General features: G+C 42.6%; 1 protein-coding gene across 2 annotated transcripts; it reads left to right on the top strand.

Moving 5' to 3' along the window:
- The first annotated feature begins 6,958 nt into the window (after nt 1–6,958).
- On the top strand, nt 6,959–27,238 carry LOC139584295 (uncharacterized). 2 transcript variants are annotated; one of them, XM_071415964.1, is made up of 20 exons: nt 6,959–7,394; nt 17,765–17,847; nt 17,970–18,070; nt 18,203–18,317; nt 18,647–18,821; nt 18,926–19,037; nt 20,599–20,705; nt 20,920–21,046; nt 21,250–21,370; nt 22,166–22,251; nt 22,470–22,609; nt 22,760–22,819; nt 22,922–22,985; nt 24,625–24,719; nt 24,933–25,061; nt 25,436–25,550; nt 25,809–25,946; nt 26,230–26,396; nt 26,544–26,626; nt 26,724–27,238. In XM_071415964.1, the coding sequence occupies exons 2-20, from the start codon at nt 17,837–17,839 to the stop codon at nt 26,923–26,925; spliced, it is 2,148 nt and encodes a 715-aa protein (XP_071272065.1). In that variant the 5' UTR covers nt 6,959–7,394; nt 17,765–17,836; the 3' UTR covers nt 26,926–27,238. The 2 variants fall into 2 exon arrangements, with proteins under 2 accessions (XP_071272065.1, XP_071272064.1); XM_071415963.1 differs by lacking the exon at nt 6,959–7,394 and adding an exon at nt 9,234–9,331.
- Nucleotides 27,239–27,253: the final 15 nt, after the last annotated feature.

Here is a 27,253-nt window from a genome sequence, read left to right as displayed (position 1 = left end):
ACCTGAAAGACCGGGTGTGTTGAATTTAGGCAATCGCTGAACTGATCAATTAGCTCAGTTGGTCAGGTGTGGTGCCTAGTTGGAACAGAATCCTGCAGGACCTGTGGCACTTCAGGGACAGGGTTGCCCAGCTCTGATCTATGTAATGGTACCAAATAGCAGCTAGAGGGCAGGTGTCAATCTTTAGCCTGGTCCCAGATCTGTTTGTGCCGTCTTGCTAACTTATTCGGCCATAGCAGACATAGGAGTTGGCAACTCAGCACAAACAGATCTAGGACCAGGCTAGTCAATCTGCCATAGTGTTATGTAAATTGATCTGACTAGAGCTTTGTCTACATCCCAAATAGCACCTTCTTCCCTACAGAGTTCACTATGGGCGCTGGTAAAAAGTTATGTAGGGAATAGGATGCCATTTGGGACAGAGCTCTTAGCTCGCTGTCAGTGAACAGTACAGAAACAGCTGTAAGAAGAGCCAGGACTGAACACACACAATCCCTGGTCACAGGTCAATCTTTAGGATTTAAGCCCGATAATGAAACAACTGACGCTGGGATATTTGGGGTTCAGTGTAGATAAGCCGGCAACGTGTTTGTAGATCACAGTGTTGAGCCTGTGATTGAGGTTGAGAATGTATACAGATCCTTTGGGGATTCGGCTGAGAGAACATTCCAACACATTCCCACTTGGCGTTGATGAGTAATGGTGTATTCTCTGGATTAGGAGTAGTAGGACTAGACTACAGTTAAATATACAGTAATCAACACGTTCATTTTTATATATGAGTTATTGGACGTATTTTTATGAATACTAAGAGGTTTCAAATTCCAAACATTGTATTTTTCTATAGTGTAGAAATTGGACTATATACAGTCAGAAAGGCATAGATTGGCTAATATCCATATGATCCAAATATACCAAAACCAATCTAGAATACTTGGTACAGAATACTGACTAGACAGGGCAAAGACATCTTCACTCTAGTGGTTGATGTTTGATAAGAAAACAACCTAATTTGTCATTTCCTGCAAATTATGATGTTTATCAGTACAAATTCACCAGAGACAGTACATTTACCTCAAAGCATTTCCTTGTTCAAGCCTAAACTACCTGTATTTCATTCTCAGAATTGAAGGATTCACATTGTACCATCACAACACATCTCCAATACATGTTATCCTGCAGAACATTTCTCGAGGAGAATGGACCTGTACTGCGTTTGGGTGATCATCTTTGGACTGACTCGGACGTCAACTCTCAGGATTCTGGAATGGCCACCCCTGAACTGCACACAACCGGTATGTTTTAACCAACACAGTTGTTCTTTACTGTAATTAACTGTAAAAATGGATCGCAAATTATCAAAACACACTGTGACTATGCCCACTGGAGAGCGCCCGTCACGTGACACATTCCACTCCATTGTATTTGACTAATTTGGCGCAATACAGGCAAACACACTTTGCAAATGTTTTTTGTTTGTTCATGTTTCAAGCGTATGCCTGCTAATAGTAGACATGTCCCAAGTTTCTATATAAAATATCACACGCGAGAAGGAAGTTAAATTACTAATTCATTTTTCAATTGATCTGTGCTCAGAAGCGAATTGTGGTGAGTACACGCCTATGGACTGATAAGGAGAGCGCACGCGAGTCACGTCACATATTTATCCAGCAGGCGCTCAGGAATTTGGATGTTCTATTTTCATAGCCACTGAGGGTTTTTTCCTAATCTTTATTAATTTAATGTTTATGTGATGTTATTATGTTCTGAGATGTTGAAATGTATAGGCGAATACATTGAGAGTATTGATTGTATAATAAGATAATGTCATCGAAGAAATACCTGTTTAGGTGCATTTTGGATTATACCAGTTTTAAGGGTTAGGTTTTTCATCTGTTCAGGTTGCTTATAGAGCTCCACAGTGGAGGTGTCATAATACCCATAAAACCTAGTGGTCAAACAGAGAAATGGTTCCAATCTTTTTTCCACCATCAATATTTCCCATGGGGGATTTTAGAAACACAAAATAAGGGCTGTTTTTTTGTATAGGTTTACCGTGACGTGACGTTTTGATAACCATGTAAATCTCTCGGACAAGGTGACTCTTATCAATATATTCAGCTCTATTTACTCTCAGATCCGAAAATGCTAACTAGCATCAAAGTAGACATCATCAAATCCCTGCAAGCTCCTGCATGTAATCTCTAGCTGACACCTTTGCTAACAGGTATTATGTCAATTTAAAACTTGCACAAAACAATTCATAGAATTGTCAATTTAAAGAAAATGTAGCCAATTTATTAATTACTAAATTTAGCTAACATTAGATAGTTAATCCAGAGATTCCTAATTTTGCCTCAATTAGGCAGTCTCCTCCAGATCATCATGGTATTTGTAGTTCTTTATGATAGCCACATTAGCAGATAATTAGCATTTCATTTTTGTGGGGTAAATACAGGTGAATATATTGATAAAAGTCCCTTTGTCCTAGAGAGATTTACACGGTTATCAAAGCGTCACGCCAGGATAAGCCTACACGAAACACAGCCCTTATTTTAAGCGTTTCTAAAATGAATGGTGGAAAACAATTGGAACCATTTCCTTCTTTGATCTCTAGGTTTTATGGGTATTATGACTGGTACTGTGGTATTGTGGTACTCTATTCAGGGGAGTATTAGGCTGTTTGTTATTTAGCAATTCTACGTTTATATGCCAGTATTCGTCAATGTTTTTTAAAATATCCACGTATCCAGCTCACCTTCTGCACCTGGAAATAAATACCACAATTTTGCACCTGATCTGACTCTTTATGCTTCTCAATCGGACCGCCTGACAAGACCGCCTAGGATCCGTTATCTTCCGCTCACTTCATTGTATTTGTTGTAATAGCCTATTGCATAGTATATATTTTTTTATTTTTGTTTTTCAGGATCTTCAATGCAGCGTTCAAATTAGTAAGTGTCATCTGACTATGGGGGAAATATCTCGTCTTGATTGTTGTAAAGACAGGGTACAAAGTTGGAAAAACCCAAGGGGATCTCTGTATTATAAAAATGGCATAGTGAAATGGTAAATCATGACATGTGCAGTTGAACATATATATTGTTAACATGTACAGTATTTTGTTCAATACATTTCAATATGTTCAATGATGACAAACACTGTTAATACAGATCATTCATTGTCATACCATCTATTGAATCTGCCAGATAACTGTTCAGATGAGGGCTGGATTCAACCCAGACACCAGGCGCCTAACGGTCCAGTGTGGCACTCAGGTTCACAGCAGCACGTGTTTGTGAGGAGAGGGGAGAGTGGTGATCTGCTGCCCGTGGTCTCTCTGAGCTGGAGCCTTCAGATCAATGGTAATGTACACAGTGGTTCATAATATTTGATAAGCAAGGTAAACTAGATGCTTGCTTCTGCAGTTGTGCCGTTGAGCAAGGCATTTCATCCCTAATCTGTTCCTGGTGCGCTGCACTGCGTTGTGGCAGACCCTGTCCTCTAACCGCTCCAACGATAATGTCATCATCTTCTTCTTCCTCGATCTAATCAACAGGAGGTGTAGGCGGCATCCGTGGTACCGAGGTGCACGTCACTGAAGAGGACAGTAATCAAAGCATATGTGTCCAATACATCTTCCATAACAAAATCCACAACATGATGAATAACTGGAACCCGGTAAAACAATGATACTGGATGTGAATCTAAGTGATGGAGGTTTCCTGAAAGGTTGAAATTAATAGTCAGATATCAAAATAACCTTCTGCTTTGTTAGACTGATATCTATTTACTTGACTTTCTTTTAGTGGACATTTTCCTTGGACAGAGTTGTGGTGGACCCTGAATACAAGTATTCTGTTTCGATCTACAACTTACCAAAACCAGACCTGGGGAATTACAGTCTTGACAAAATCTTTACAGTCCCAGGTGATGCAGACATGGAATTCGATTGGAAAAGTGATTAGGTTAAACTTCTGAATGTGTATTAAAATGTATATCTGTATGTTATCATGATCAGGATGCAAGGATCCAAGCATAAAAGCAGCCAAGGTGTGTTTGGAAAACGGTAAGGCTCACAATTACAGTCAGGTAATAGTTCATACAGAAAGTAATCAAGGGCTTGTATATATCTACAACAACACTGAGTATGTTGCATCATTCCAGGCAGTCTTTGGTATCCCCAGTTGTCCTGGACTGTGGCAGTGGATGGAGGAGAGAGACTGATCATCACAGTGGGTTTTAATACAGCTGAGTTCTCTGAGGAATACCAGATATCCATCAAGAACACTCAACACTCACAGCATGTCATGAGGGTAGGTATCTGTGGTCAACAACACTCACAGCATGTCATGAGGGTAGGTATCTGTGGTCAACAACACTCACAGCATGTCATGAGGGTAGGTATCTGTGGTCAACAACACTCACAGCATGTCATCAGGGTAGGTATCTGTGGTCAACAACACTCACAGCATGTCATCAGGGTAGGTATCTGTGGTCAACAACACTCACAGCATGTCATCAGGGTAGGTATCTGTGGTCAACAACACTCACAGCATGTCATCAGGGTAGGTATCTGTGGTCAACAACACTCACAGCATGTCATCAGGGTAGGTATCTGTGGTCAACAACACTCACAGCATGTCATCAGGGTAGGTATCTGTGGTCAACAACACTCACAGCATGTCATCAGGGTAGGTATCTGTGGTCAACAACACTCACAGCATGTCATCAGGGTAGGTATCTGTGGTCAACAACACTCACAGCATGTCATCAGGGTAGGTATCTGTGGTCAACAACACTCAATGATGAAACAATGGTAATTGATTACTGTGTTACTGGAACTTATTACCGTGTCATGATTTCTTCCCTTCAATTCACGTTTCAGGAGAATAGAACATCATTGAATGTGACTTTTGAACTGGATGTATGGCAGCTGCCTCCATGTGAAATGCTAATTGTGGTAAGTTTAATTTCCTATAGCAACAATTTGTTTTCTATTTCACTGACTGACCTAACCACAAACACACTTTTTTTTCTCAAAAGATTCAGCCGTTTTTTATGCGGTGCAAGAGCAACTGTTTACATCACCAGACAAAGTGTAACTACTGCTCCTGTGAGTAAAATCTATTTGGCATCTAAATTACTTATTTTGTCCAAAGGTCATCTCATTGATTTTCACTTTTATCTTTGTCTGATAAATTTATTGTATTCCCCCCCCCCCCCCCCCCCAGACTATCAAAGGCCTCCCACTTACAGCCGATCATTGATGATAAAAGCATTACTGGGGCTGATCATGGCTGGTGGTTTCCTGACTTATTTGCTGCAAAAAACATCCCATACAGGTTTGTTGGTTAATAGATTAACCTTTCACTAAATAAAAACAAAATAGTAAACTACATGCCTCAACTGGTAAAATATCGTTCATATTTCTGCACACTTACGTAGTATCACTCTATTCCACTTCTTCTTCTCCTTCCTAGATCCAGGAAGCCAGCTCCTGACCACTCCCAGAGGTGAACTGGAGAGAGTCCAAGTACAAGAGAGAAGGAGAAAAGTCCTCATCATCTACTCTCTGGACCATCCTCTGTACATGGAGATCGTCCTGAAGCTCTGCTCTTTCCTCATGGCTAAGTGTGGCATAGAGGTGAGAACGAGGACCACAATGGACATTTTGACTATTGTCTGTTGACATTATTGTGTTTTTAATCCTCTATGATTTTTTAAAATGTATGTATTGTTGCTAGGGCATCTCTGTGGGATGGTTCTAGCCTAGTCCTGGATTTTAAATCCTACTCAATAATGAATCTCCATTGAAATAGCATAATGAAATACTGTAGGCTTAATCTGTGTCTGGGAAACCAGCCCTATATGTACTTTCAATTTGTCAAATAAAGTTAATTCATTGACTCATTTAGGTGGTGCTGGACCTGCTGGACTCTGCCCGGCTGGGCATTGTGGGCAGTGTCCAGTGGCTGGACTGGCAGAGGGAACAGATTGTTAAATCCTCAGACAAGATCCTAATCTTGTGTTCGCGGGGGGTAAGGGCCAAATGGAGAGCAATGTGTGATGGTGCCGAAACCCGGGTGATCCTGAGAGAGGATGTACGTTCCCCCATGGGGGACATGCTCAGCCCTGCGCTCAGCCTCCTGGTGCCCAGCTTTGTGAGATCTGGAACGTTCCAGAACTACATGGTGGCCTACTTTGAGGACGTTTGTTCCGAGGAGGATGTTCCGTCTCCGTTTAACATCATAGTGAGGTACTGTCATAGGGAGGGAGGGAGGGAGGGAGGGAGGGAGGGAGGGAGGGAGGGAGGGAGGGAGGGAGGGAGGGAGGGAGGGATACCTGCCATGGCTCATTCCTGTTCCCCTTTACAGATACAAACTTATGAAGCATTTTGAGGAGCTCTTCTTCAGGCTCCTGGATAAAGAGAAACATGAGCCAGGACGAGTGAATCGCATTGAAGGCATCACCGAGGACGAGTATTTTCACTGTCCCTCAGGGAAATCATTGCGGGACGCGGTGGAGGCTTTCCATGCCTATCAGCTGGAGCATCCAAACTGGTTTGAGGATGAACTAGTAAAGGACACAGATGCGGACGTGGAAGTGGAGGAACCTTCCCTGGAGCATCATGCTATAGAACAACCAACTGAGAGCCCCATCACCATCAGACAGAGTGTGCCAGAGTGCATAGAAGATGGACCTTCCACTCTCATCAATGATGTGACACCATCAGAGAGGGATCACAGAGTGTACTCTGCAACTCCTCACATGACAGAGGGACTCAAAGGTCCCACTTCGAATGAATCCAAACCATTTCCTCTCTCGACACACACACATATATATGTTTCCCATCCAGCTGAGCAAGATGGGTCCTGTAACTCTGTCTTGGTAGGTTGGGATCCCTCTGTTAGCACACTTAAAGAAGGAACAGCAGTGTAATTTCACTGATGCTGCTTGGGAGTGATCCATCCCCAAGCCCATGCAGTGCACCCACATCACCATCTTGAAGACATCTTGGGTTCAACTAATGTCTGTATGGGGTCAACAGGGACATACCAAAGAGAGGTCTATGAGGGGGTGTCAGTGTCACGTACTGCAACTCATCTAACGTTACAGGCCCCACCACAAGCATATGTGGACCCTGTTGCACGGTGTCTTCCTATGACCTTTGAGACTGAGAGTGAAGACCGCACACGTGTAACAGTCGAGGGGAAACTCATAAGGCTCTCAGTTGTGGAGTGAGGGGAACATGGAATGTGTCCAGGACAGAACGAAGTAACTACTCTCAAACCCACCTGCAACTCAATACAGTTTATAGGCATTTAACATTTTGGTCATTTATCCAATGCTCTTTTAACCAGAGCGACTCATAGTCAGTGCATTCAACTAAGGTAGGTAAGACAACCACATATCACAGTCATTGCATGTTTAAAACCTTCCTCAAAAAATCAGCTATCACCAAAATCAGTGCTAGTTAAAAAAGTGTTTGTGCAAGAAAGACAAGTACAACAGTAAGGTGTTCATAGAGACTCACTGTGTTTAGCTCGCTCTACCATTATCCTGCTGTGTTCAGTAAGTAAGCATTTCATTGTACTGTGTACACTACACTGTATCTTATGCATATGACAAATAGATTTGATCAGGTAACTCTGTAGAAGGGACAGTTTTATATTTACTGTTATGTGGGAGTGGTCCAAAATAGGGGAGGGTTGTCGAACTGGTTGTGTAGTTTTTTATTTGGCACAGAGGAGAGTAGTTTTTTCCCCCGCTGGTTTACATTACCCAACTTTACTGTGCAATCCTGGTCACTTTTTAAAATATTTGTACTGTGTATATATATATTTATGTATTTTTTTTTTTTACTGACAAATAAAATCAATCAATCCAAACTGTGCAGCTGCCATTTGATAAATTGAAAGAGACAACTGTTATAAAAACACCCCAAAAGTGTAATAATATTCCGAGATTGTCAATCCAAGCCTTTGATACGGGGTAGACCTACAAGGTTGGATAGGGATATATTTTCTGCATTGGTGGAAAAAGTACTCAATTGTCATACTTGAGTAAAATTAAAGATACCTTAACAGAAAATGACTCAAGTAAAAGTGAATGTCACCCAGTAAAATACTACTTGAGTAAAAGTCAAAGTATTTGGTTTTAAATATACTTAAGTATCAAAAGCAAATGGTATTGCTAAAATGTACTTAAGTATCAAAAGTAAAAGTAAAAATCATTAAAAATTCCTTATATTAAACAAACCAAACGGCAAGTCATTCAAATCAAATGTATTTATAAAGAACTTCTTACATCAGCTGATGTCACAAAGTGCTGTACAGAAACCCAGCCTAAAACCCCAATCAGCAAGCAATGCAGGTGGAGAAGCACGGTGGCTAGGAAAAACTCCCTAGAAAGGCCGGAACCTAGGAAGAAACCTAGAGAGGAACCAGGCTATGAGGGGTGGCCAGTCCTCTTCTGGCTGTGCCGGCACCATTTCTTATTTTATTTTTATTGACGAATTGCCAGGGGCCCTCTCCAACACTCAGCTATAATATACAGACGAAGCATTTGTGTTTAGTGAGTCCGCCAAATCAGATGCAGTAGGGATGACCAGGGATGTTCTCTTGATAAGTGTAACTGTAAAAATGTAACCAGTACTTTTGGGTGTCACGGAAAATGCATGGAGTAAAAAGAACATTATTTTATTTCAGAATGTAGTGAAGTTAAAAGTAAAAGTTGCCACAAATATAAATAGTAAAGTACAGATACTCCAAAAAACGACAAGTAAAAATACTTTAAAGTTCTACTTAAGTACTTTACACCACTGATTTTCTGTTTGTCAAGATTGACATAGTCTATTTATTGTGGTGTTGAAAACACAACCCATGATATTCAAGTGCCCGAAGTCAGTATGTTTTGTTTATTGGTTGTGTGGTATATTGGCACAGAAACCTGTTGGTGTAAAATGTGTTGTGTTGGCCTAGTGAAAGAGGCAGGGAGAATGAGCTTGCATGGAATCAACCATATTTTATTTCATTACTCATGTGTTTCACTATATATTCAACTTTTTGATACAAGAGTAGCTCTAATCTTAGCAAATTTTGTGAGCATTGATAATGATGGATATATTTTTTAGATATAGTTTTCTTATTCATATCATGTTAATTTCAAATTGCATAAACTCAGTCAAACTGGGTGAATAGATACAGGCCAGAGTTCTAATGGTAAAGGCAAGCAAACTGTGTCAACAAAAAGCATGGCAGGGTCAAAGTTCACTCACTTTTCTGGGGGAAAAGTCTCTCATTCCTGAGTTTCTCACACACTGGAGAAGGTAAGCATTAAGAGCAGTATTGTTGGTAATGAGCTGATATGAATGATGGGAAATTGAATGCCTAGACTGCTGGTCTAGCATATGTTCGTGATATCAATGAATGAGTATGCCTTAAATCATAACGGCATATTTAGGGATTTTGGCAATGAAACCCTTTATCTACATCCCCAGAGTCAGATTAACTCGTGTAAATTCTTAACTAGCTTTAGCGTATTTGCTCTAGTTAGCATTGGCTCTATTCACGAGTTAGCTGTGTTGTTGGCTAGATATTGAACAAGTGTCCTGAAGAGAGAGCACAGTTTCTATGCCAGGTGAAATCGCGCATCACTAGCTCATTGTTATGGATGTATCCAAATAAATGTAGCTAGAAAACCGCTTTAACAAACGCAAATACAGCTACTTCGTTATTTTGGCTGCACTGTTTGACATGACTGTAAATTAGCTGTAGTTGACTAGCAAGCAAGGGATAAGAACGTTACCAGCCAGTATGGAAATGGACCATTTAGAACGAACGACTTGGGTCGCGTCCATAGATGCAGAACAGAAAGACAATGACTGAGGCGCGTCTCTGGTAACCGAACCGATAGAACGAACGACCAGCAACCCTATGTGTCAGAACTGTATCTTGTGAAAGGATGAAATACTATGAATAAATTCATCAATAACGTTCATGAAACTATGTCAATCATTTTAACATGTTGGTAACCCGTCCGTTAAAAAGCTGGCACGTTTGCCGTCCTGAGACGAACAACAACCGTGCCAATAGATCCTCCAAACACCGGCTTCTCGGGCATTATCACCTAAATGTATCACTGCTGGTCTAGCATAAAAGGCAAACTGTGACGATTCAGCCTTTATTATTTAAGTGGTAACTTGTGGAATAGACACCGTCTGGAATGCAGTTTTAACCTATCAGCATTCGGGATTAGACTCACCCCATTGTATAATTAAGCAAACACACCCAGGTTGGCACCGTAGGGGTCCACCCTGGGCTGTAAAAAAAGGCCCGGCTTGGGCTACATGCACTGGGCCCGTGGGTTTTTGCTCATGGGCAAATAGTTGGCCCCTAATTGCTGGCAGCCCTTATTCAGCCCAAAGTAAGTGTGGGCAGCCCAGTACCAGCCCACAAGAAGCCCTTATGTTGTTGGGCCAATTAGGGTCCAAATAAAAGTTTGATGGCCTAGTGATAAATTCCCAAATATTACCCGCATTCAACCCAAACAGCTGCAGTAAACCTGTTAATTCTGGAGGTATAAAAAATAAAAAAGACTCCAAAAAATGTAATAAACAAATGAAATACCACATGTTAAAATTCAATAGATTTTATTGTCAATATTAAATAACAGGTAAGTACCTCAGCGTCTGAATGGACATCAAGTAAATACAATTAAAAGGGCAAGATTTTCTAACAATTGGCTAATATAATAAAATTTATATTTATTTCTGAGAAATAAGCATAACATTGCGTGTTTAAGACTTGAATGGAGTCTTTAGCTTAAAAGTACAATATTAATTAAGAAAGTGTGCTTTCAAAGTGAGTTTACAACTTCAACATGCACAACATTGACATTTCATTAACATAACATGAACATTTAATGGTTTAAATATACAGAGACACACCACAGACAATTACAAATACAGTGGGGAGAACAAGTATTTGATACACTGCCGATTTTTCAGGTTTTCCTACTTACAAAGCATGTAGAGGTCTGTAATTTTTATCATAGGTACACTTCAACTGTGAGAGACGGAATCTAAAACATAAATCCAGAAAATCACATTGTATGATTTTTAAGTAATTCATTTGCATTTTATTGCATGACATAAGTATTTGATCACCTACCAACCAGTAAGAATTCCGGCTCTCACAGACCTGTTAGTTTTTCTTTAAGAAGCCCTCCTGTTCTCCATCATTACCTGTATTAACTGCACCTGTTTGAACTCGTTACCTGTATAAAAGACACCTGTCCACACACTCAATCAAACAGACTCCAACCTCTCCACAATGGCCAAGACCAGAGAGCTGTGTAAGGACATCAGGGATAAAATTGTAGACCTGCACAAGGCTGGGATGGGCTACAGGACAATAGGCAAGCAGCTTGGTGAGAAGGCAACAACTGTTGGCGCAATTATTAGAAAATGGAAGAAGTTCAAGATGACGGTCAATCACCCTCGGTCTGGGGCTCCATGCAAGATCTCACCTCGTGGGGCATCAATGATCATGAGGAAGGTGAGGGATCAGCCCAAAACTACACGGCAGGACTTGGTAAATGACCTGAAGAGAGCTGGGACCACAGTCTCAATGAAAACCATTAGTAACACACTACGCCGTCATGGATTAAAATCCTGCAGCGCACGCAAGGTCCCCCTGCTCAAGCCAGCGCATGTCCAGGCCCGTCTGAAGTTTGCCAATGACCATCTGGATGATCCAGAAGAGGAATGGGAGAAGGTCATGTGGTCTGATGAGACAAAAATAGAGCCTTTTGATCTGAACTCCACTCGCCGTGTTTGGAGGAAGAAGAAGGATGAATACAACCCCAAGAACACCATCCCAACCGTGAAGCATGGAGGTGGAAACATCATTCTTTGGGGATGCTTTTCTGCAAAGGGGACAGGACGACTGCACCGTATTGAGGGGAGGATGGATGGGGCCATGTATCGCGAGATCTTGGCCAACAACCTCCTTCCCTCAGTAAGAGCATTGAAGATGGGTCGTGGCTGGGTCTTCCAGCATAACAACGACCCGAAACACACAGCCAGGGCAACTAAGGAGTGGCTCCGTAAGAAGCATCTCAAGGTCCTGGAGTGGCCTAGCCAGTCTCCAGACCTGAACCCAATAGAAAATCTTCGGAGGGAGCTGAAAGTCCGTATTGCCCAGCGACAGCCCCGAAACCTGAAGGATCTGGAGAAGGTCTGTATGGAGGAGTGGGCCAAAATCCCTGCTGCAGTGTGTGCAAACCTGGTCAAGAACTACAGGAAACGTATGATCTCTGTAATTGCAAACAAATGTTTCTGTACCAAATATTAAGTTCTGCTTTTCTGATGTATCAAATACTTATGTCATGCAATAAAATGCAAATTAATTACTTAAAAATCATACAATGTGATTTTCTGGATTTTTGTTTTAGATTCCGTCTCTCACAGTTGAAGTGTACCTATGATAAAAATTACAGACCTCTACATGCTTTGTAAGTAGGAAAACATGCAAAATCGGCAGTGTATCAAATACTTGTTCTCCCCACTGTACATCAGCTGCTGGACAGAGTATAAAGAATGTATTTATTCTCATGTATACTCTGTCCAGCAGCTGTGAGAGCTGACAGACAGTTTAGTTTCTCAGGTTGTGTTCACATCAAAAAAAAGCTGAGGTTGACTGTGGGGATAAAATGTAAACACAATCCCCATTTTTGACCTTGAGCTTGGGTCCAGCAACCAAATGTTTAGACGTGAACCTGAAGGACTAGGCTGATGCGTATCTGTACACAAACAGCATCCGAGACAAAGTAGTTCCAGTGTTCGTTCTCTCCACCTTTCCGCCCCTACTCTTTCGCCTGTGTAGCAACATCTCAGATTGTCTTGTGCTCCCCTTGCTCTCTTTCACCCGTCTTGTCTGAGTGTGTAGTTAGCTCTTCCCATTAGTCTCTCTCAGTCCGTTAGTGTGCAGGTGAGTTGGAGTGATGAAGGGCCACCTCACTGACAACTCTGCAGTGAGCACCACAGTCACCCACTTGAACTATACCCTCTGTTAGAGTGAGACGAGTCTCAGACAAGACGGGTGAAAGAGAGCAAGGGGAACACAAGACAATCTGAGATGTTGCTACACAGGAGAAAGAGAAGGGGTGGAGAGAACGAACACTGGAACTACTTTGTCTCGGAGGCTGTCTGTGTACAGGTACGTAACAGCCCAGTATCAGCCTAGTCCTTGAGGTTCACGTCTAAACATTTGGTTGCTGGACCCCAAGTTTAATGTCAAGTCAGCTCTACCAGTCAGCTCTCGCAAAGCAAATTTATTGAGCTCACTCTTCCCCAAAGTCTTGTGTCTGTTGCCTCATATCTTTCAAACCACTCCTTGCGTCCACCTGCACGGTCACGTGAGTTCATCAACCAGATCTTGATATCCTCTTCAACTGTTGCATCTTGAGGCCTGGGTTGGATAGGGCTTTTCCTGACTGTATCTGGAAAAAATGCACATTTGTAACAGTGAACAGTTTTACTGTACTATGGTTGCTAGGTTGTCACAATGAATGTGTCATGTATTTCCACACGTTAAGGGACCTTGTTCACTCCACTGTTAGGCAACAGGGATTGATCACAGAAGACTGAGATTCAGTGTAATTTGGTATGGTATGCAATATGATGATGACCAGACTCTGCGGACCCGGTGACAGGTCCAGTTGAAGACCCTAGAGTATACAGACATATTGCAGGGGCCATATCATAGGATCGCCATATATCACGAGAAATCTACGGGAGTCTAGTAGGAAGATGGCAGAAACCACATTTTACACTACGATAAACTCACCTCCCCCCCACATATAAGCAGCATGTGTCATGCTTACTATAGCCAACAAGGTTCCCATGGCGACACATTAATATTCTACATAATTAACATGTCAGGCCGTAGTCGGAGATGGAGTTAAAACAGTTGCAGTTTCAAACATTTAAATCACGGATGTCTAGGTGCTCGAAAGAATGTGAAAATGTTTGAGATTCCCCCGGATGTACCTGCAACAGCCTTCCTTAGCCCCAGGTTGTGAAAGGGTCTTTTGTCATTCGTGCCTTTCCAGTTGAGCTGCCAGAGCATGACTTATCATCCTTCTTGTTGTCGCTTGGACATCATAACCTCCAATGGTCCCCAGATATGTAATCTAACGTTAAGGGAAATAAATAAAAACTAAAATGTGTAAAGGAAAGAGACACTATTAGTATGACAATAATTACTGTATTGAGTGAGTTTACCAAGTCTTCTAGACTTTGGTGGTCCTCAATTTTTTGTTCCAGGCAATCAAGTTCATCATAGTTTTGTAAGGGTAGGCTGATGTCGTCATAAAGTGCTGTACTTGATTGAGAGAGACCTGACACCATTCTCTCAAGTTTTATCAGTCTGTCCTTAATTTCTTCAAGCGCATTGACCAAGTACCTATCAATACCTGACAAGAAAGTATCTAATCACAAACTTTGGCCGCATGTACTCAGCGAGACTGAAAGCCCAATTGCGTTTTTATAATTTCGGCTTAGCAAAGAATTTTGCAAGACATACCTGCAGACAGAGAGTGGCTAGCAGGCGCTAAAGAATGGCTTGGAGTCAGAGCGTCTTGCAGATTGGGGGTGACTCAAAGGAAGTGAGTTGCTCACAGGGTTCATAGGGTTGCTGGTAGATGGAGAGTTACTGGAAGGTGAAGGTATTGGCAAACTTATTGGTAGTGGTGGGACTGGAAGCACAGACTACTGGACACAGGTATCTTGCACTTGGAAATGTCTGTTGCCTTTTCGGAGGGGCTGGCTCCAACTCAATGTATCGCTTGTTTGGTCTGGTGAAAATAGAAAATGATTTCACATACATACCAAGATCACAAAAATATTTATGTAAAGATGCTTCACATCTTTGTTGTAATTATAACTGCTATTTATTTTATAGCACTCGCAAGCCAAAAATTGCCCACAACTTGTGTAAATGTCATGCCACATGCAGGACACACACGGTTGACGTGTATCACATCACACCATTTTCATGAGGTGTATATAAATATTCAAGATTTACTGTATTGTCCTAATAAATCAGAGGGTATGGAAACAAATAGATCTTACTGTCTCGACCGTTGACTACGTTAAAGTTCTTCTGGGTCGCTTAGTAAAACCATTTGTCTCCGCTTCTCTAGATTTGAATCTTGCCTTTTCACAATCAACTGTAAGAAAGACAAATTAATTTAATTTGGCAGCTGTTCGAACTTTGGCACGTACTGTACAAAAAAAATATATTCACCCCTTAATATGACATTATGCTGTTGAAGACGTTATTCTTTCAACACACCATATGGGTCCAATCTAGTGCTATTTGCATGTTCTTATTGTATTTGTGGGTGACCCTACATACAGAAATAATTCAGAAAAACCTGCTGTGCTTAAAGTTGTCATCTCATATGAAATCCATGTTTCACCCGGTACTTCATGAGTCACTAAAGCTCTCTTGTGTTCGTTCGGATCGGTATAAGGGGGCCATAACGTTATGGATGAGTCCTCCTGTATCCATGTACTACTAACAATCCCAACTGAATGATACAGAAACTCCACAATGTGATACTGTGCCATTAGTAAATAATATAGATCTCTGTAGGACAATTGAAAAATAAGAGTTTGAGAAATTCAGTAAATAGGTCAAACAAAAAACGCTAAACCTTGACTATGCAGCAAGGGTGTGGCTGCCCAATATGTGCCCATCGCGATCAAAATATCCAATAGGTGGTGAACTTGGTCTCTTAGTTGAAGATGGAGTGCTTTATAGATGCCAATGTCTTTTGAATCCAGGGGACTGGAGAAGAGTAACAATAATGTCAAGAACTTCCTGAAAATAATGTACTCCTTCCCTGTGCGATCATCTCGTAGGATGTTCTGTACCAGTCCCAGGTCTCCGTTAACCATAACACAGTTGTCCCCAGTGGTTGTGGCAATGCTGAACTGTTCAAATATAGCCTTTAGAAACTGGGTGCAGTGAGGGAGTAAGGGAATGGTTTGGCCTCTATAGTGTGTTCTTTTCCAGAGAATGTTTCTTGTCCTCGGTTCTCTTTGTCCTTATGGATGGGCGCGTCCTCGCGAGTAATTTGGTGATTCATTTGTTTGAGAACAAATTGTGGTTTCCGGCAGACTTTCTTCAACTTTCTCATAGTTTTCAAAAGGAAAAGAAGACACTATCTAAGGACCCAAACCTCCTCACATCCTCTGCCAAGAGTCAGATTATGGACATTGTAGACCAACTCTTCAATGCCATACAAATTCTCAAACTCACTGAGGAAATGTTTGAGGTCATCTGCATAGCCACAGTAGTAACAGCACAAGGCAGGGAAGTTGCTGTAGTGGGAGAAGGAAACACGACAGGGCCTGTGTATAATAAGAATTGGCGGAATTCGGTTCCTTTCCATCTGTCTATTTCTTCCAGTCCTCTTGGTTCTCTGAAACTCCATTGGCATGTGCTGTCTGATTTGACTCCAACCTCTCAGAGGTGGCGCTCACTGCCCGAGATCCCAATCTACAAGAAAAATCCCCTTTCATCCAAAAATACATCAACTTCCGAGTTATTCTAAGACAAACAAGGTGCATGTAGTCAAGAATGAACATTGTGACCATGCCCTCATAGCCTGGTTCCTCTCTAGGTTTCTTCCTAGGTTTTGGCCTTTCTAGGGAGTTTTTCCTAGCCACCATGCTTCTACACCTGCATTGCTTGGCCTAGCTAGTTAACGTTAGCTATTCTTTCTCCTTAGTGTTGTTGGCCAGACAAGCAATGTTACCATCAGTAAAATATTCAAACCATTTAGTCTAGGTATCTTACCCGTTTTACTAAGTTAACAAAACGGTTAACAGATGTTATGGCTGAGCCGATCGCTTACCTGTCAGTTTGTGAAGTCGACCTATCCCTTAAAAACCGTTCACATTTAAACACGGGCTCGCGTACGTCTTTAAAGAGTGCGAGTCCAATCCCAACCGCTCAGTGGTGGCCCATAATGTTCTCGACCGCGCGGGGCCACTGATGGCTGATCTCACAGCCCCATCTCAGCCCAAAAGGGCCCGGCTCAGTCATGTTAGCTGGGTAAGGCCCGAGGAGGTGTGGTATATGGCCAATATACCACGGCTAAGGGCTGTTATTTTGGCCGTAGAGTGCCTGGAGACAGCCCGTAGCCGTAGTATATTGGCCATATACCACAAACCTCCGAGGTGCCTTATTGCTATTATAAACTGGTTACCAACGTAATTAGAGCAGTAAAAATAATTGTTTTGTCATATGGTGGTATAGGGCCTGATATACCACGGCTGTCAGCCAATCAGCATTCAGGGATTGAACCACCCAGTTTATAATGTGTAATAAGGCCTTTTTGTGTGTGTGAACATTATACATTATGTGACCTTAACTTTGACAGAGCCCTTTCCTCAATTATTTTTAAAGTAGTAGTTCTATTAAGTTACAATTGACTGTGTTTTGCTCTACCATTATGACTTAATATGAATAAGTATACCTTTATTGGAAAGGGACTTTGAATCGGTTCTTGAATGTAGCGGGATAAGAATACAAAACACTCCACTTATTTCACAATGTTGCAGGCAGCACTGATATTTCGGGTGTAGATTTACCGCTGTGTGCCCCATTAGGGGGGTTTTACTTTATCCCAACTAACTAGAGCATGGAAATCTACTTAATGGGTGAATTGTATGTGTGCCTTGCAGTGACGTGGTTGGCTACGCTGCTGCTTTTGATGCCGGGAATCCAAGGCTGAGAAATCTGTTTTGTTTTCCATCATGAAATTAAGGTAACTCCCTGTGATTACGTTTTTTTCTGTAACTTGAATATGCAATTTTGACAAAAGTTTGGTATATTTTTGTTGTTTTAAAATGTTATTCTTGAATTCTGATTTGTTTATTCTGCTGTCAGTGTTTCCCTTAGATATTCTGAGTTGAGGTTGCTGAAGGAAGTATCGGCACAACTCCTAAAACGTGGCATCTCAACATTTCACAGTAGATTATGCAAAAACGGTAAAGTCAGCCCCTGCTATGATAATGAAAAAATATTAAAAGACTGACTTTGAATTTACCCTCATTGTAGTATTGAAGTCGGATTCAAATATTTCTATTCTTTAGATTTCTAAAAAAAGTATATCCCCCCAGATGGTCTCTTCCTTGTCCACCCGGCAGTATCCCAGGCATTGGCAGAAAACAGACCAGTGGTGGCGCTAGAGAGCACCATCATCACCCATGGCATGCCATACCCACACAACCTGAGGTACGTGCTGCAAAGATGTCAAAATGGGAAGGACTTTGTTAGACAGAAGGTTCCTGATATAAAATATAATCCATGCTATCAAGCTTATTTATTCTAGCTACCTTACATGTACCTCATTTAGCAGACGCTCTTATCCAGAGAGACTTACAGGAGCAATTAGTGCCTTGCTCAAGGGCACATCGCCAGATGTTTCACTTAGTTGGCTCAGGGAATCGAACCAGCAACCTTTCTGGGTACTGGCCAAACGCTATTAACCACTAGATTACCTGCCGCCCTTAATTCAGTATTAGAAGTTACTGCTTCAACAGTCACTGTTTTTCCTCATTCAGCACAGCCAAAGCGGTAGAAGCCATAGTAAGGTCAGAGGGAGCCATTCCTGCCACTGTTGGGCTGCTCCAGGGGAGGGTTCATGTGGGGTTGTCTTCAGAAGAACTGGACTACCTAGCACGGAGTAAGACGTCGCTGAAAGTGTCCCGCCGAGACCTGCCCTACGCCATCAGCAAGGTGAGCACCTGTCAAGGTTTAGACAAACAACTGAAAAGCCACTCCATTCAGTCATATTCAGATTGAATACCTTGCTTACCGGTGTGTGTGTGTGTGTTCTCCAGGGTCTCTGTGGTGGCACTACGGTTTCAGGCACCATGATAGCAGCACACAGAGCCGGTATCCATGTCTTTGTCACTGGGGGTGTTGGAGGAGTGCACCGAGATGGAGAGAATAGTAAGTGCAATATCCCAAAGTGAAATGTAATTGGTTGGAAGCTACTGTAGCCTCAGTGAAATGTTATTGGTTGGAAGCTACTGTAGCCTCAGTGAAATGTTATTGGTTGGAACCTACTGTAGCCTCAGTGAAATATTATTGGTTTGAAGCTACGGTAGCCTCAGTGAAATGTTATTGGTTTGAAGCTACTGTAGCCTCAGTGAAATATTATTGGTTTGAAGCTACGGTAGCCTCAGTGAAATGTTATTGGTTGGAACCTACTGTAGCCTCAGTGAAATATTATTGGTTTGAAGCTACGGTAGCCTCAGTGAAATGTTATTGGTTGGAACCTACTGTAGCCTCAGTGAAATATTATTGGTTGGAACCTACTGTAGCCTCAGTGAAATGTTATTGGTTGGAAGCTACTGTAGCCTCAGTGAAATGTTATTGGTTGGAAGCTACTGTAGCCTCAGTGAAATGTTATTGGTTGGAAGCTACGGTAGCCTCAGTGAAATGTAATTGGTTGGAAGCTACTGTAGCCTCAGTGAAATGTTATTGGTTGAAACCCACTGTAGCCTCAGTGAAATGTTATTGGTTGAAACCCACTGTAACCTCAGTGAAACGTTATTGGTTGGAAGCTACTGTAGCCTCAGTGAAATATTATTGGTTTGAAGCTGCTGTAGCCTCAGTGAAATGTAATTGGTTTGAAGCTACTGTAGCCTCAGTGACATGTTATTGGTTGGATGCTACTGTAGCCTCAGTGAAATGTTATTGGTTTGAAGCTGTTGTAGCCTCAGTGAAATGTTATTGGTTGGAAGCTACGGTAGCCTCAGTGAAATGTTATTGGTTGGAAGCTACGGTAGCCTCAGTGAAATGTTATTGGTTGGATGCTACTGTAGCCTCAGTGAAATGTTATTGGTTGGAAGCTACGGTAGCCTCAGTGAAATGTTATTGGTTGGAAGCTACGGTAGCCTCAGTGAAATGTTATTGGTTGGAAGCTACGGTAGCCTCAGTGAAATGTTATTGGTTTGAAGCTACGGTAGCCTCAGTGAAATGTTATTGGTTGGAAGCTACGGTAGCCTCAGTGAAATGTTATTGGTTTGAAGCTGTTGTAGCCTCAGTGAAATGTAATTGGTTTGAAGCTACTGTAGCCTCAGTGAAATGTAATTGGTTTGAAGCTACTGTAGCCTCAGTGACATGTTATTGGTTGGATGCTACTGTAGCCTCAGTGAAATGTTATTGGTTGGAAGCTACGGTAGCCTCAGTGAAATGTTATTGGTTGGAAGCTACGGTAGCCTCAGTGAAATGTTATTGGTTGGAAGCTACGGTAGCCTCAGTGAAATGTTATTGGTTGGAAGCTACGGTAGCCTCAGTGAAATGTTATTGGTTGGAAGCTACGGTAGCCTCAGTGAAATGTTATTGGTTTGAAGCTGTTGTAGCCTCAGTGAAATGTTATTGGTTGGACGCTACTGTAGCCTCAGTGAAATTACATCATCATACACAGCAGGGAGACTTCATGTTTAGGATACAGAAATAGAAAACAACAACATGTATTGAAATTGTTAACTGACCATCTTCTCAGGTATGGATATCAGTGCAGATCTGACAGAGCTAGGCAGGACTCCCATTGCTGTGGTCTCAGCTGGAGTGAAGTCCATCCTCGACATTGGCCGCACCTTGGAGTACTTGGTTAGTGGTTATTGCTAGATGGTTTTATACATGGTCAAATGCAGAGATTCCATTGCAAGAGATTCCATTGCAGGAGATTCCATTGCAAGAGATTCCATTGCAAGAGATTCCATTGCAAGAGATTCCATTGCAAGAGATTCCATTGCAAGAGATTCCATTCCAAGAGATTCCATTGCATCGCAAATAATTATTAACAATTGTGTGCTTTCTTCAGGAGACACAGGGTGTGTGTGTCGCCACATTTGGGACCTCCATGAATTTCCCCGCTTTCTTCTCTCCACAAAGTGGGTTTACCTCCCCTTACCACGTCAACAATGCTGAGGAGGCTGCAGATCTCATTGGTGACGCAGCTCAATATTTTATGTCTGAGTAGCAACATTTTCAACTGACTCGAAATTGCTGTTATTTCAGGGTCATTCTGAGCTGATAATCTAGACATGATTATAAGATATTATAAAGGGTCATACATGCTTATGACAAATCTTACAATGTATTGTGACTGCATCATAATGTACTATACCTGTCTCTTTCCCCTGGCCTACAGCGGGTAACCTGTCCCTGGGTCTACAGAGCGGCCTGCTGCTGGCTGTGCCCATCCCTAAGGAGCATGCAGCAGCTGGACAACAGATTGAGAACGCTATACAGGCTGCACTGGCAGAGGCCAAGTAAGGAAACACTGCATTATAACATAATATGATCTCTCCACCTGACTTGACTGTAGTTGAATTTAGCAATAAGGCCCGAGGAGGTGTGGTATATGGCCAATATACCACGAGTAACGGCTGTTCTTACGCACGACACAACGTGAAGTGCCTGGACACAGCCCTTAGCCGTGGTATATTGGCCATATACCACAAACCCCCTAGATGCCTTGTTGCTATTAAAAAACTTTTTACCAATGTAACTAGAGCAGTAAAAATAAACGTTTTGTCATACCCGTGGTATATTGCCTGATATACTACGGCTGTCAGCCAATCACCATTCAGGGCTTGACCCACCCAGTTTATAATCCCCAATACATGTTTTTGGAAATGTATGTTGCCTACTTAGGTAGGCACAGTGATGCCGAAATGTTGGTAAATACCCATTCAATTTCTGGGTGTTTATGTATGGAGTGTGCGACTTTCTTTATTTTCATAGTTTATAGTTTATTCGCCGTTAGTCAGCACCTCCACACAAACACATTTTTCTGGGTGTGCGCCAGCGAATGTTTTTTAGCCTACTTAGGTATTGCTAAAAAGCTCTATTTATTGAGCACTTCTCATGGTCTGTCTGTGCTGGTGTTGTTTTCTGAACATTTATTTCCTGATCTCTAGATAGCCGCTTGCATGACTGACAACACAGGAAGTTGCTTATCAGAGTTTCTGTTTGGTTGCCTTGATATGTCAAGAAAAGTATCAGCATTTCACCTCAGCCACACGATTAACTCTCTGTTGCCTTCGTACGCATTTCCCCTGTAGTGTTAAAGGTATCAGAGGAAGAGATTTGACGCCCTTCATCCTTCAAAAGGTCAACGAACTGACCCGTGGAAAGTCCCTCCAGGCTAGTATCCTTCTCTGATCAGTAACATGGTGTGAGAACCACGCTGCAGAGAGAGAGGGAGGGAGGGATCATATCAGAGTCATTCTTAGTGTAAGAAAATGTAAAAAAAATAAAAAAATAATCATAATCATAATTGTGGTTTTTAAAACTTGTTTTATCGATGTATAACTGAATGTTTGTATCATCATTACATTACGGTCCCTTAATCTGATATTCCCAAAGATATCGCTCTCATTCATAATAATGCCAGGGTAGGCAGTCAGATAGCCTGTGCACTGTCTAAACGAATGCAGAAGAAGACTTGGACACCTGCTCCTCACGCAAAGGAGAGAGAGAAAGATTCGGACTCTCAGCCAAACATTGTGAGGACTGGTCATATGTTCATCATCAATACACATGAACCAATCACTCTTGTCTTGTAGAGCACATCATTTTTCTTACTCTAGTTTTAGCTTGATGGACAGTGTGTAACATGCTTACTGTACAATAACACTGTGGCTCTTACATCGCAGGTTGTCATAGGTGGTGTGAATGTGGATTTTATTGCCAAGGGGAAAACAGATAAGCTAGTGGTACGTTCACACAAACTCTGCTAATGTCAAGCATCTACTACTGCATGTCTGGACTATTCAAATGATGTCAATGACACAAGGGTTTGTTTGATTGCTCAACAGTTTGGACAGACGAATCCTGGAAGTGTCTGCCAGTCATTTGGTGGAGTAGGAAAGAACCTTGCTGGTTAGTTATTTAAAGCAATAAGGCACCTCAGGGGGTTGTGGTATATGGCCAATATACCACGGCTAAGGGCTGTTCTTATGCACCACGCAACGCGGAGTGCCTAGATACAGCCCTTAGCCGTGGTATATTGGCCATATATCACAAACCCCCAATGGGCCATATTGCTATTATAAACTGGTTACCAATGTAATTAGAGCAGTACAAAGAAATGTTTTGTCATAGAATGCTGTTCATTGACTACAGCTCGGCGTACAACACCATAGTGCCCACGAAACTCATTACTAAGCTAATGACCCTGGGACTAAACACCTCCCTCTGCAACTGGATACTGGACTTCCTGACGGGCCGCCCCCAGGTGGTAAGGGTAGGCAACAACACGTCTGCCACGCTGATCCTCAACACTGGGGCCCCTCAGGGGTGCGTGCTTAGTCCCCTCCTGTACTCCCCGTTCACCCACGACTGCATGGCTAAACACGACTCCAACACCATCATTAAGTTTGCTGACGACACAACGGTGTTAGGCCTGATCACCAACAACGATGAGACAGCCTATAGGGAGGAGGTCAGAGACCTGGCAGTGTGGTGCCAGGACAACAACCTCTCCCTCAACGTGAGCAAGACAAAGGAGATGATCGTGGACTACAGGAAAGGCGGGCTGAACAGGCCCCCATTAACTTTGACGGGGCTGTAGTGGAGCGGGTCGAGAGTTTCAAGTTCCTTGGTGTCCACATCACCAATGAACTATCACGGTCCAAACACACCAAGACAGTCATGAAGAGGGCACGACAATACCTTTTCCCCCTCAGGAGATTGAAAAAATGTGTCATGGGTCCCCAGATCCTCAAAGTTATACAGCTGCACCATCGAGAGCATCCTGACCGGTTGCGTCACCGCCTGGCATAGCATCTGACCGTAAGGCGCTACAGAGGGTAGTGCGAACGGCCCAGTACATCACGGGGGCTGAGATTCCTGCCATCCAGGACCTATATACTAGGCGGTGTCAGAGGAAAGCCCAAAAAATTGTCAGAGACTCCAGTCACCCAAGTCCTAGACTGTTTTCTCTGCTACCGCACGGCAAGCGGTACTGGAGCGCCAAGTCTAGGACCAAAAGGCTTCTAAACAGCTTCTACCCCCAAGCCATAAGACTGCTGAACAATTAATCAAATGGCCACCGGACTATTTACATTGACCCCCCCCCCCCCCCTCCATTAGTTTAGTTCACTGCTGCTACTCACTACATGTACAAATTACCTCGACTAACCTGTACCCCCGCACATTGACTCGGTACCGGTACCCTCTGTATATAGCCTCGTTATTGTTATTTTACTGTGTTACTTTTTATAATTTTTTACTTTAGTCTACTTGGTAAATATTTTCTTAACTCTTTCTTGAACTGCACTGTTGGTTAAGGGCTTGTATGTAAGCATTTCACGGTAAGGTCTACACTTGTTGTATTTGGCGCATGTATATGTATATAATAAAGTTTGATTTGATTTCAGCATTCAGGGCTCAAACCACCCAGTTCATAATGAGCAATTATGTCTACATAGCTCCTATATGTGGAAAAAAGGTTAATTAAACTTTTGCATTGAGTGAAACAGTTTAATGTTGACTTCTTGTGTGATATTTTACCCACCAGACTCTCTGAGCAGAATGGGCCAAAGACCTCTCTTCATCTCAGCTATTGGAACTGACTCTCACAGTGATGCTGTGCTGAACTACTGTCGGCACATGGTATGTATGTGGAGAAGATTTCGAGAGGTGTTCTGAGTTGAGATCAGCACGTTTCCATTCAAATCAGAGTTGTGCGAGTTACTTATCTCAACTCTAAATCGGGCCCTTAATGAGTGGTAACAACTGATTGTTATGACCATATGCAAAGCGGAATTAATCTCTCTCCCATAGTATTCTGGCATGACATTCTTTCCTCTTTTGATTTTCCTTTAGAATACCAGTGGTGTTGCTGTACTTAAGGAGCAGCGGACCGCTACTTATTGTGCCGTGATCACTGAGAGCGGGGATCTGAGTCTGGGATTAGGCGACATGGACATTCACCAGCAAATCACAGAGCAGTATGTGAGTATTTCTGGGGCTCCCAAGTGACGTAGCGGTCTAAGGCACTGCATCTCAGCGCTAGAGGCGTCACTACAGACCCTGGTTCGATTCCGGGGCTGTATCACAACCGGCCGTGATTGGGAGTCCCATAGGGCGGCGCACAATTGGTCCAGCGTCGTCCGAGTTTGGCTGGGGTAGGCCGTCATTGTAAATGTAACTGACTTGCCTCGTTAAATAAAGGTTAAATAAAAATAAATATTTCTGAAGCATTTAAACTGTATAAATAATCTGATTTACTACACATAAAAGTACACATATCTAATGTTCTTGTTCATTATTGTGTTTTTTATAGAATAGCACTGAAAAATAACAACTTTGCCCATCTCTACATACAGGTGGCCCAGTTTGAGGACAAGCTCTCAACAGCCTCACTCATGTGTCTGGACGGCAATATACCCATCTCCACCATCAACTATGTTTGCTCTGTCGCCAAGAAGCATGCAGTGCCAGGTTAGCATGTAGAGCTGAACGCTTTGACAGTCATCAATAGTGATCGATCACCATTTTCTTACCATCAGTGCATCGCTGTGTGATCAGGGCCCATATTCACAAATAATCTGTGTGGGAGTGCTGATCTAGGATCAGGTCCTCCTTCCCCATGTCATCTTTTTCATTATGATCTAAGAAGGCAAAACGATCCTATATCAGCACTCCCACTCTGAGACACTATATGAATACAGACCCTGATGTGATAAACTTGTGTTGCAGTGTGGTATGAGCCAACTGATTGTGACAAGGCCTGCAAGCCTTTCCTGTCAGACAGCTGGAAAGCCCTGGCCTACACCTCCCCCAACCTGGCTGAGCTGTGTACCATGAACAAGGCATTGGGCCTCCCGACACCTGCAGGTACGATAGTCAGTTATTCCTGCACTGAGATCATTTCTGGAGCCTACTGTATATAATATGGAATTAGCCTGGACGAAGCTATGTTTGTGCTGTGGAGCCAACTCCTATGCTTGGCGTAACAGTGACCATAGGAGTTGACACTTCGCAAGACATCACAAAGATCTGAGTCCGGGCTAGATATAATAAGTAATGCACACACTATGAAGTCTTTGTTTGACAGCTCATCATTATGCACAAACTCCTGTCTGATTAATGAGAATGAGATCTTGTCTTGTGGTGTCAGTGCTGCCTAGCTCTGTGGAGGAAGTGCTGAGCTGTGCCATGGATCTCGCACGCCCCCTGCTGGACCACCTGCAGTGTGTGGTGGTGACCCTGGGGGCCATGGGAGTGCTGCTGTGTGGAGAACATAACGCTGGGTCTGTAGACCTGCAGCCTAGGAGAGGAACAAGGGTAAGATGATTGTATGTATGTGTGTATGTATATATGTGTGTGTGTGAGCTCACATTCTCACATTGTTTCACTTCTAAACTAAACGTGAGCATCTTGACATCTTTATATCTCCGAACATTATGGTGATAATGTTTTCTGGTTTTCCAGAAGGGTCGGCTATGTGCCGTCCACTACTCTGCTCTGGCTCACACCGCAGCCGAAACGGTGAATGTCTCAGGAGCCGGAGATAGGTCGGTAGCTATCTAGGGATGGGAATAAATTATAAAATGTATTTTTATCTCCATGAAATGTTGGTTTCCCACACACCCCTCTCTTCCCTCTCCTCAGTCTTGCAGGTGGGATATTGGCTGGTATGTTCCAGAGCAGAGACACTCACAGCTGTGTTAGGATGGGGCTCCTGGCAGCACGCCTGTCACTGGCCTCCCCACATCCCGTCTGCACCACTCTGACCACAGACTCTGTGGACCCAAACAAGGTCCAACCACCCCAATCCTGGCCTCAACCCAACCTCCTGTGGATGGAGGAGTGAAGAAAGATCCATTATTCTAATGTTATTATCTTGTGCAACCATCAACATAACTTTTCAATGTGTAGTTCAGGGGTGTCAAACTCATTTTATCCTAGGGGCTGCATTCGGTCTTCATCGAGGTCCAGAGAGCTGCACTGAAAATTGGTTATAGTTCCTCGCTGTCAAAATTTGCTAAATATTGTCCATCGTTTTGGGAATTTATTATGCTCCCTGACTGTCTAGCTTTTCTTTCTGTGATTGTTTGACACCCCTGGAGCTGTTCATTTGTATACATTTTGTCATAATTTTCAATAAAATACCTTTAATGCTTCGACTTACTATACTACTG

The sequence above is a fragment of the Salvelinus alpinus genome, chromosome 9 (genome assembly GCF_045679555.1).
Source record: "Salvelinus alpinus chromosome 9, SLU_Salpinus.1, whole genome shotgun sequence".
Classification (NCBI taxonomy): Eukaryota; Metazoa; Chordata; class Actinopteri; order Salmoniformes; family Salmonidae; genus Salvelinus; species Salvelinus alpinus.
This window is presented reverse-complemented; position numbering and strand designations above follow the sequence as displayed.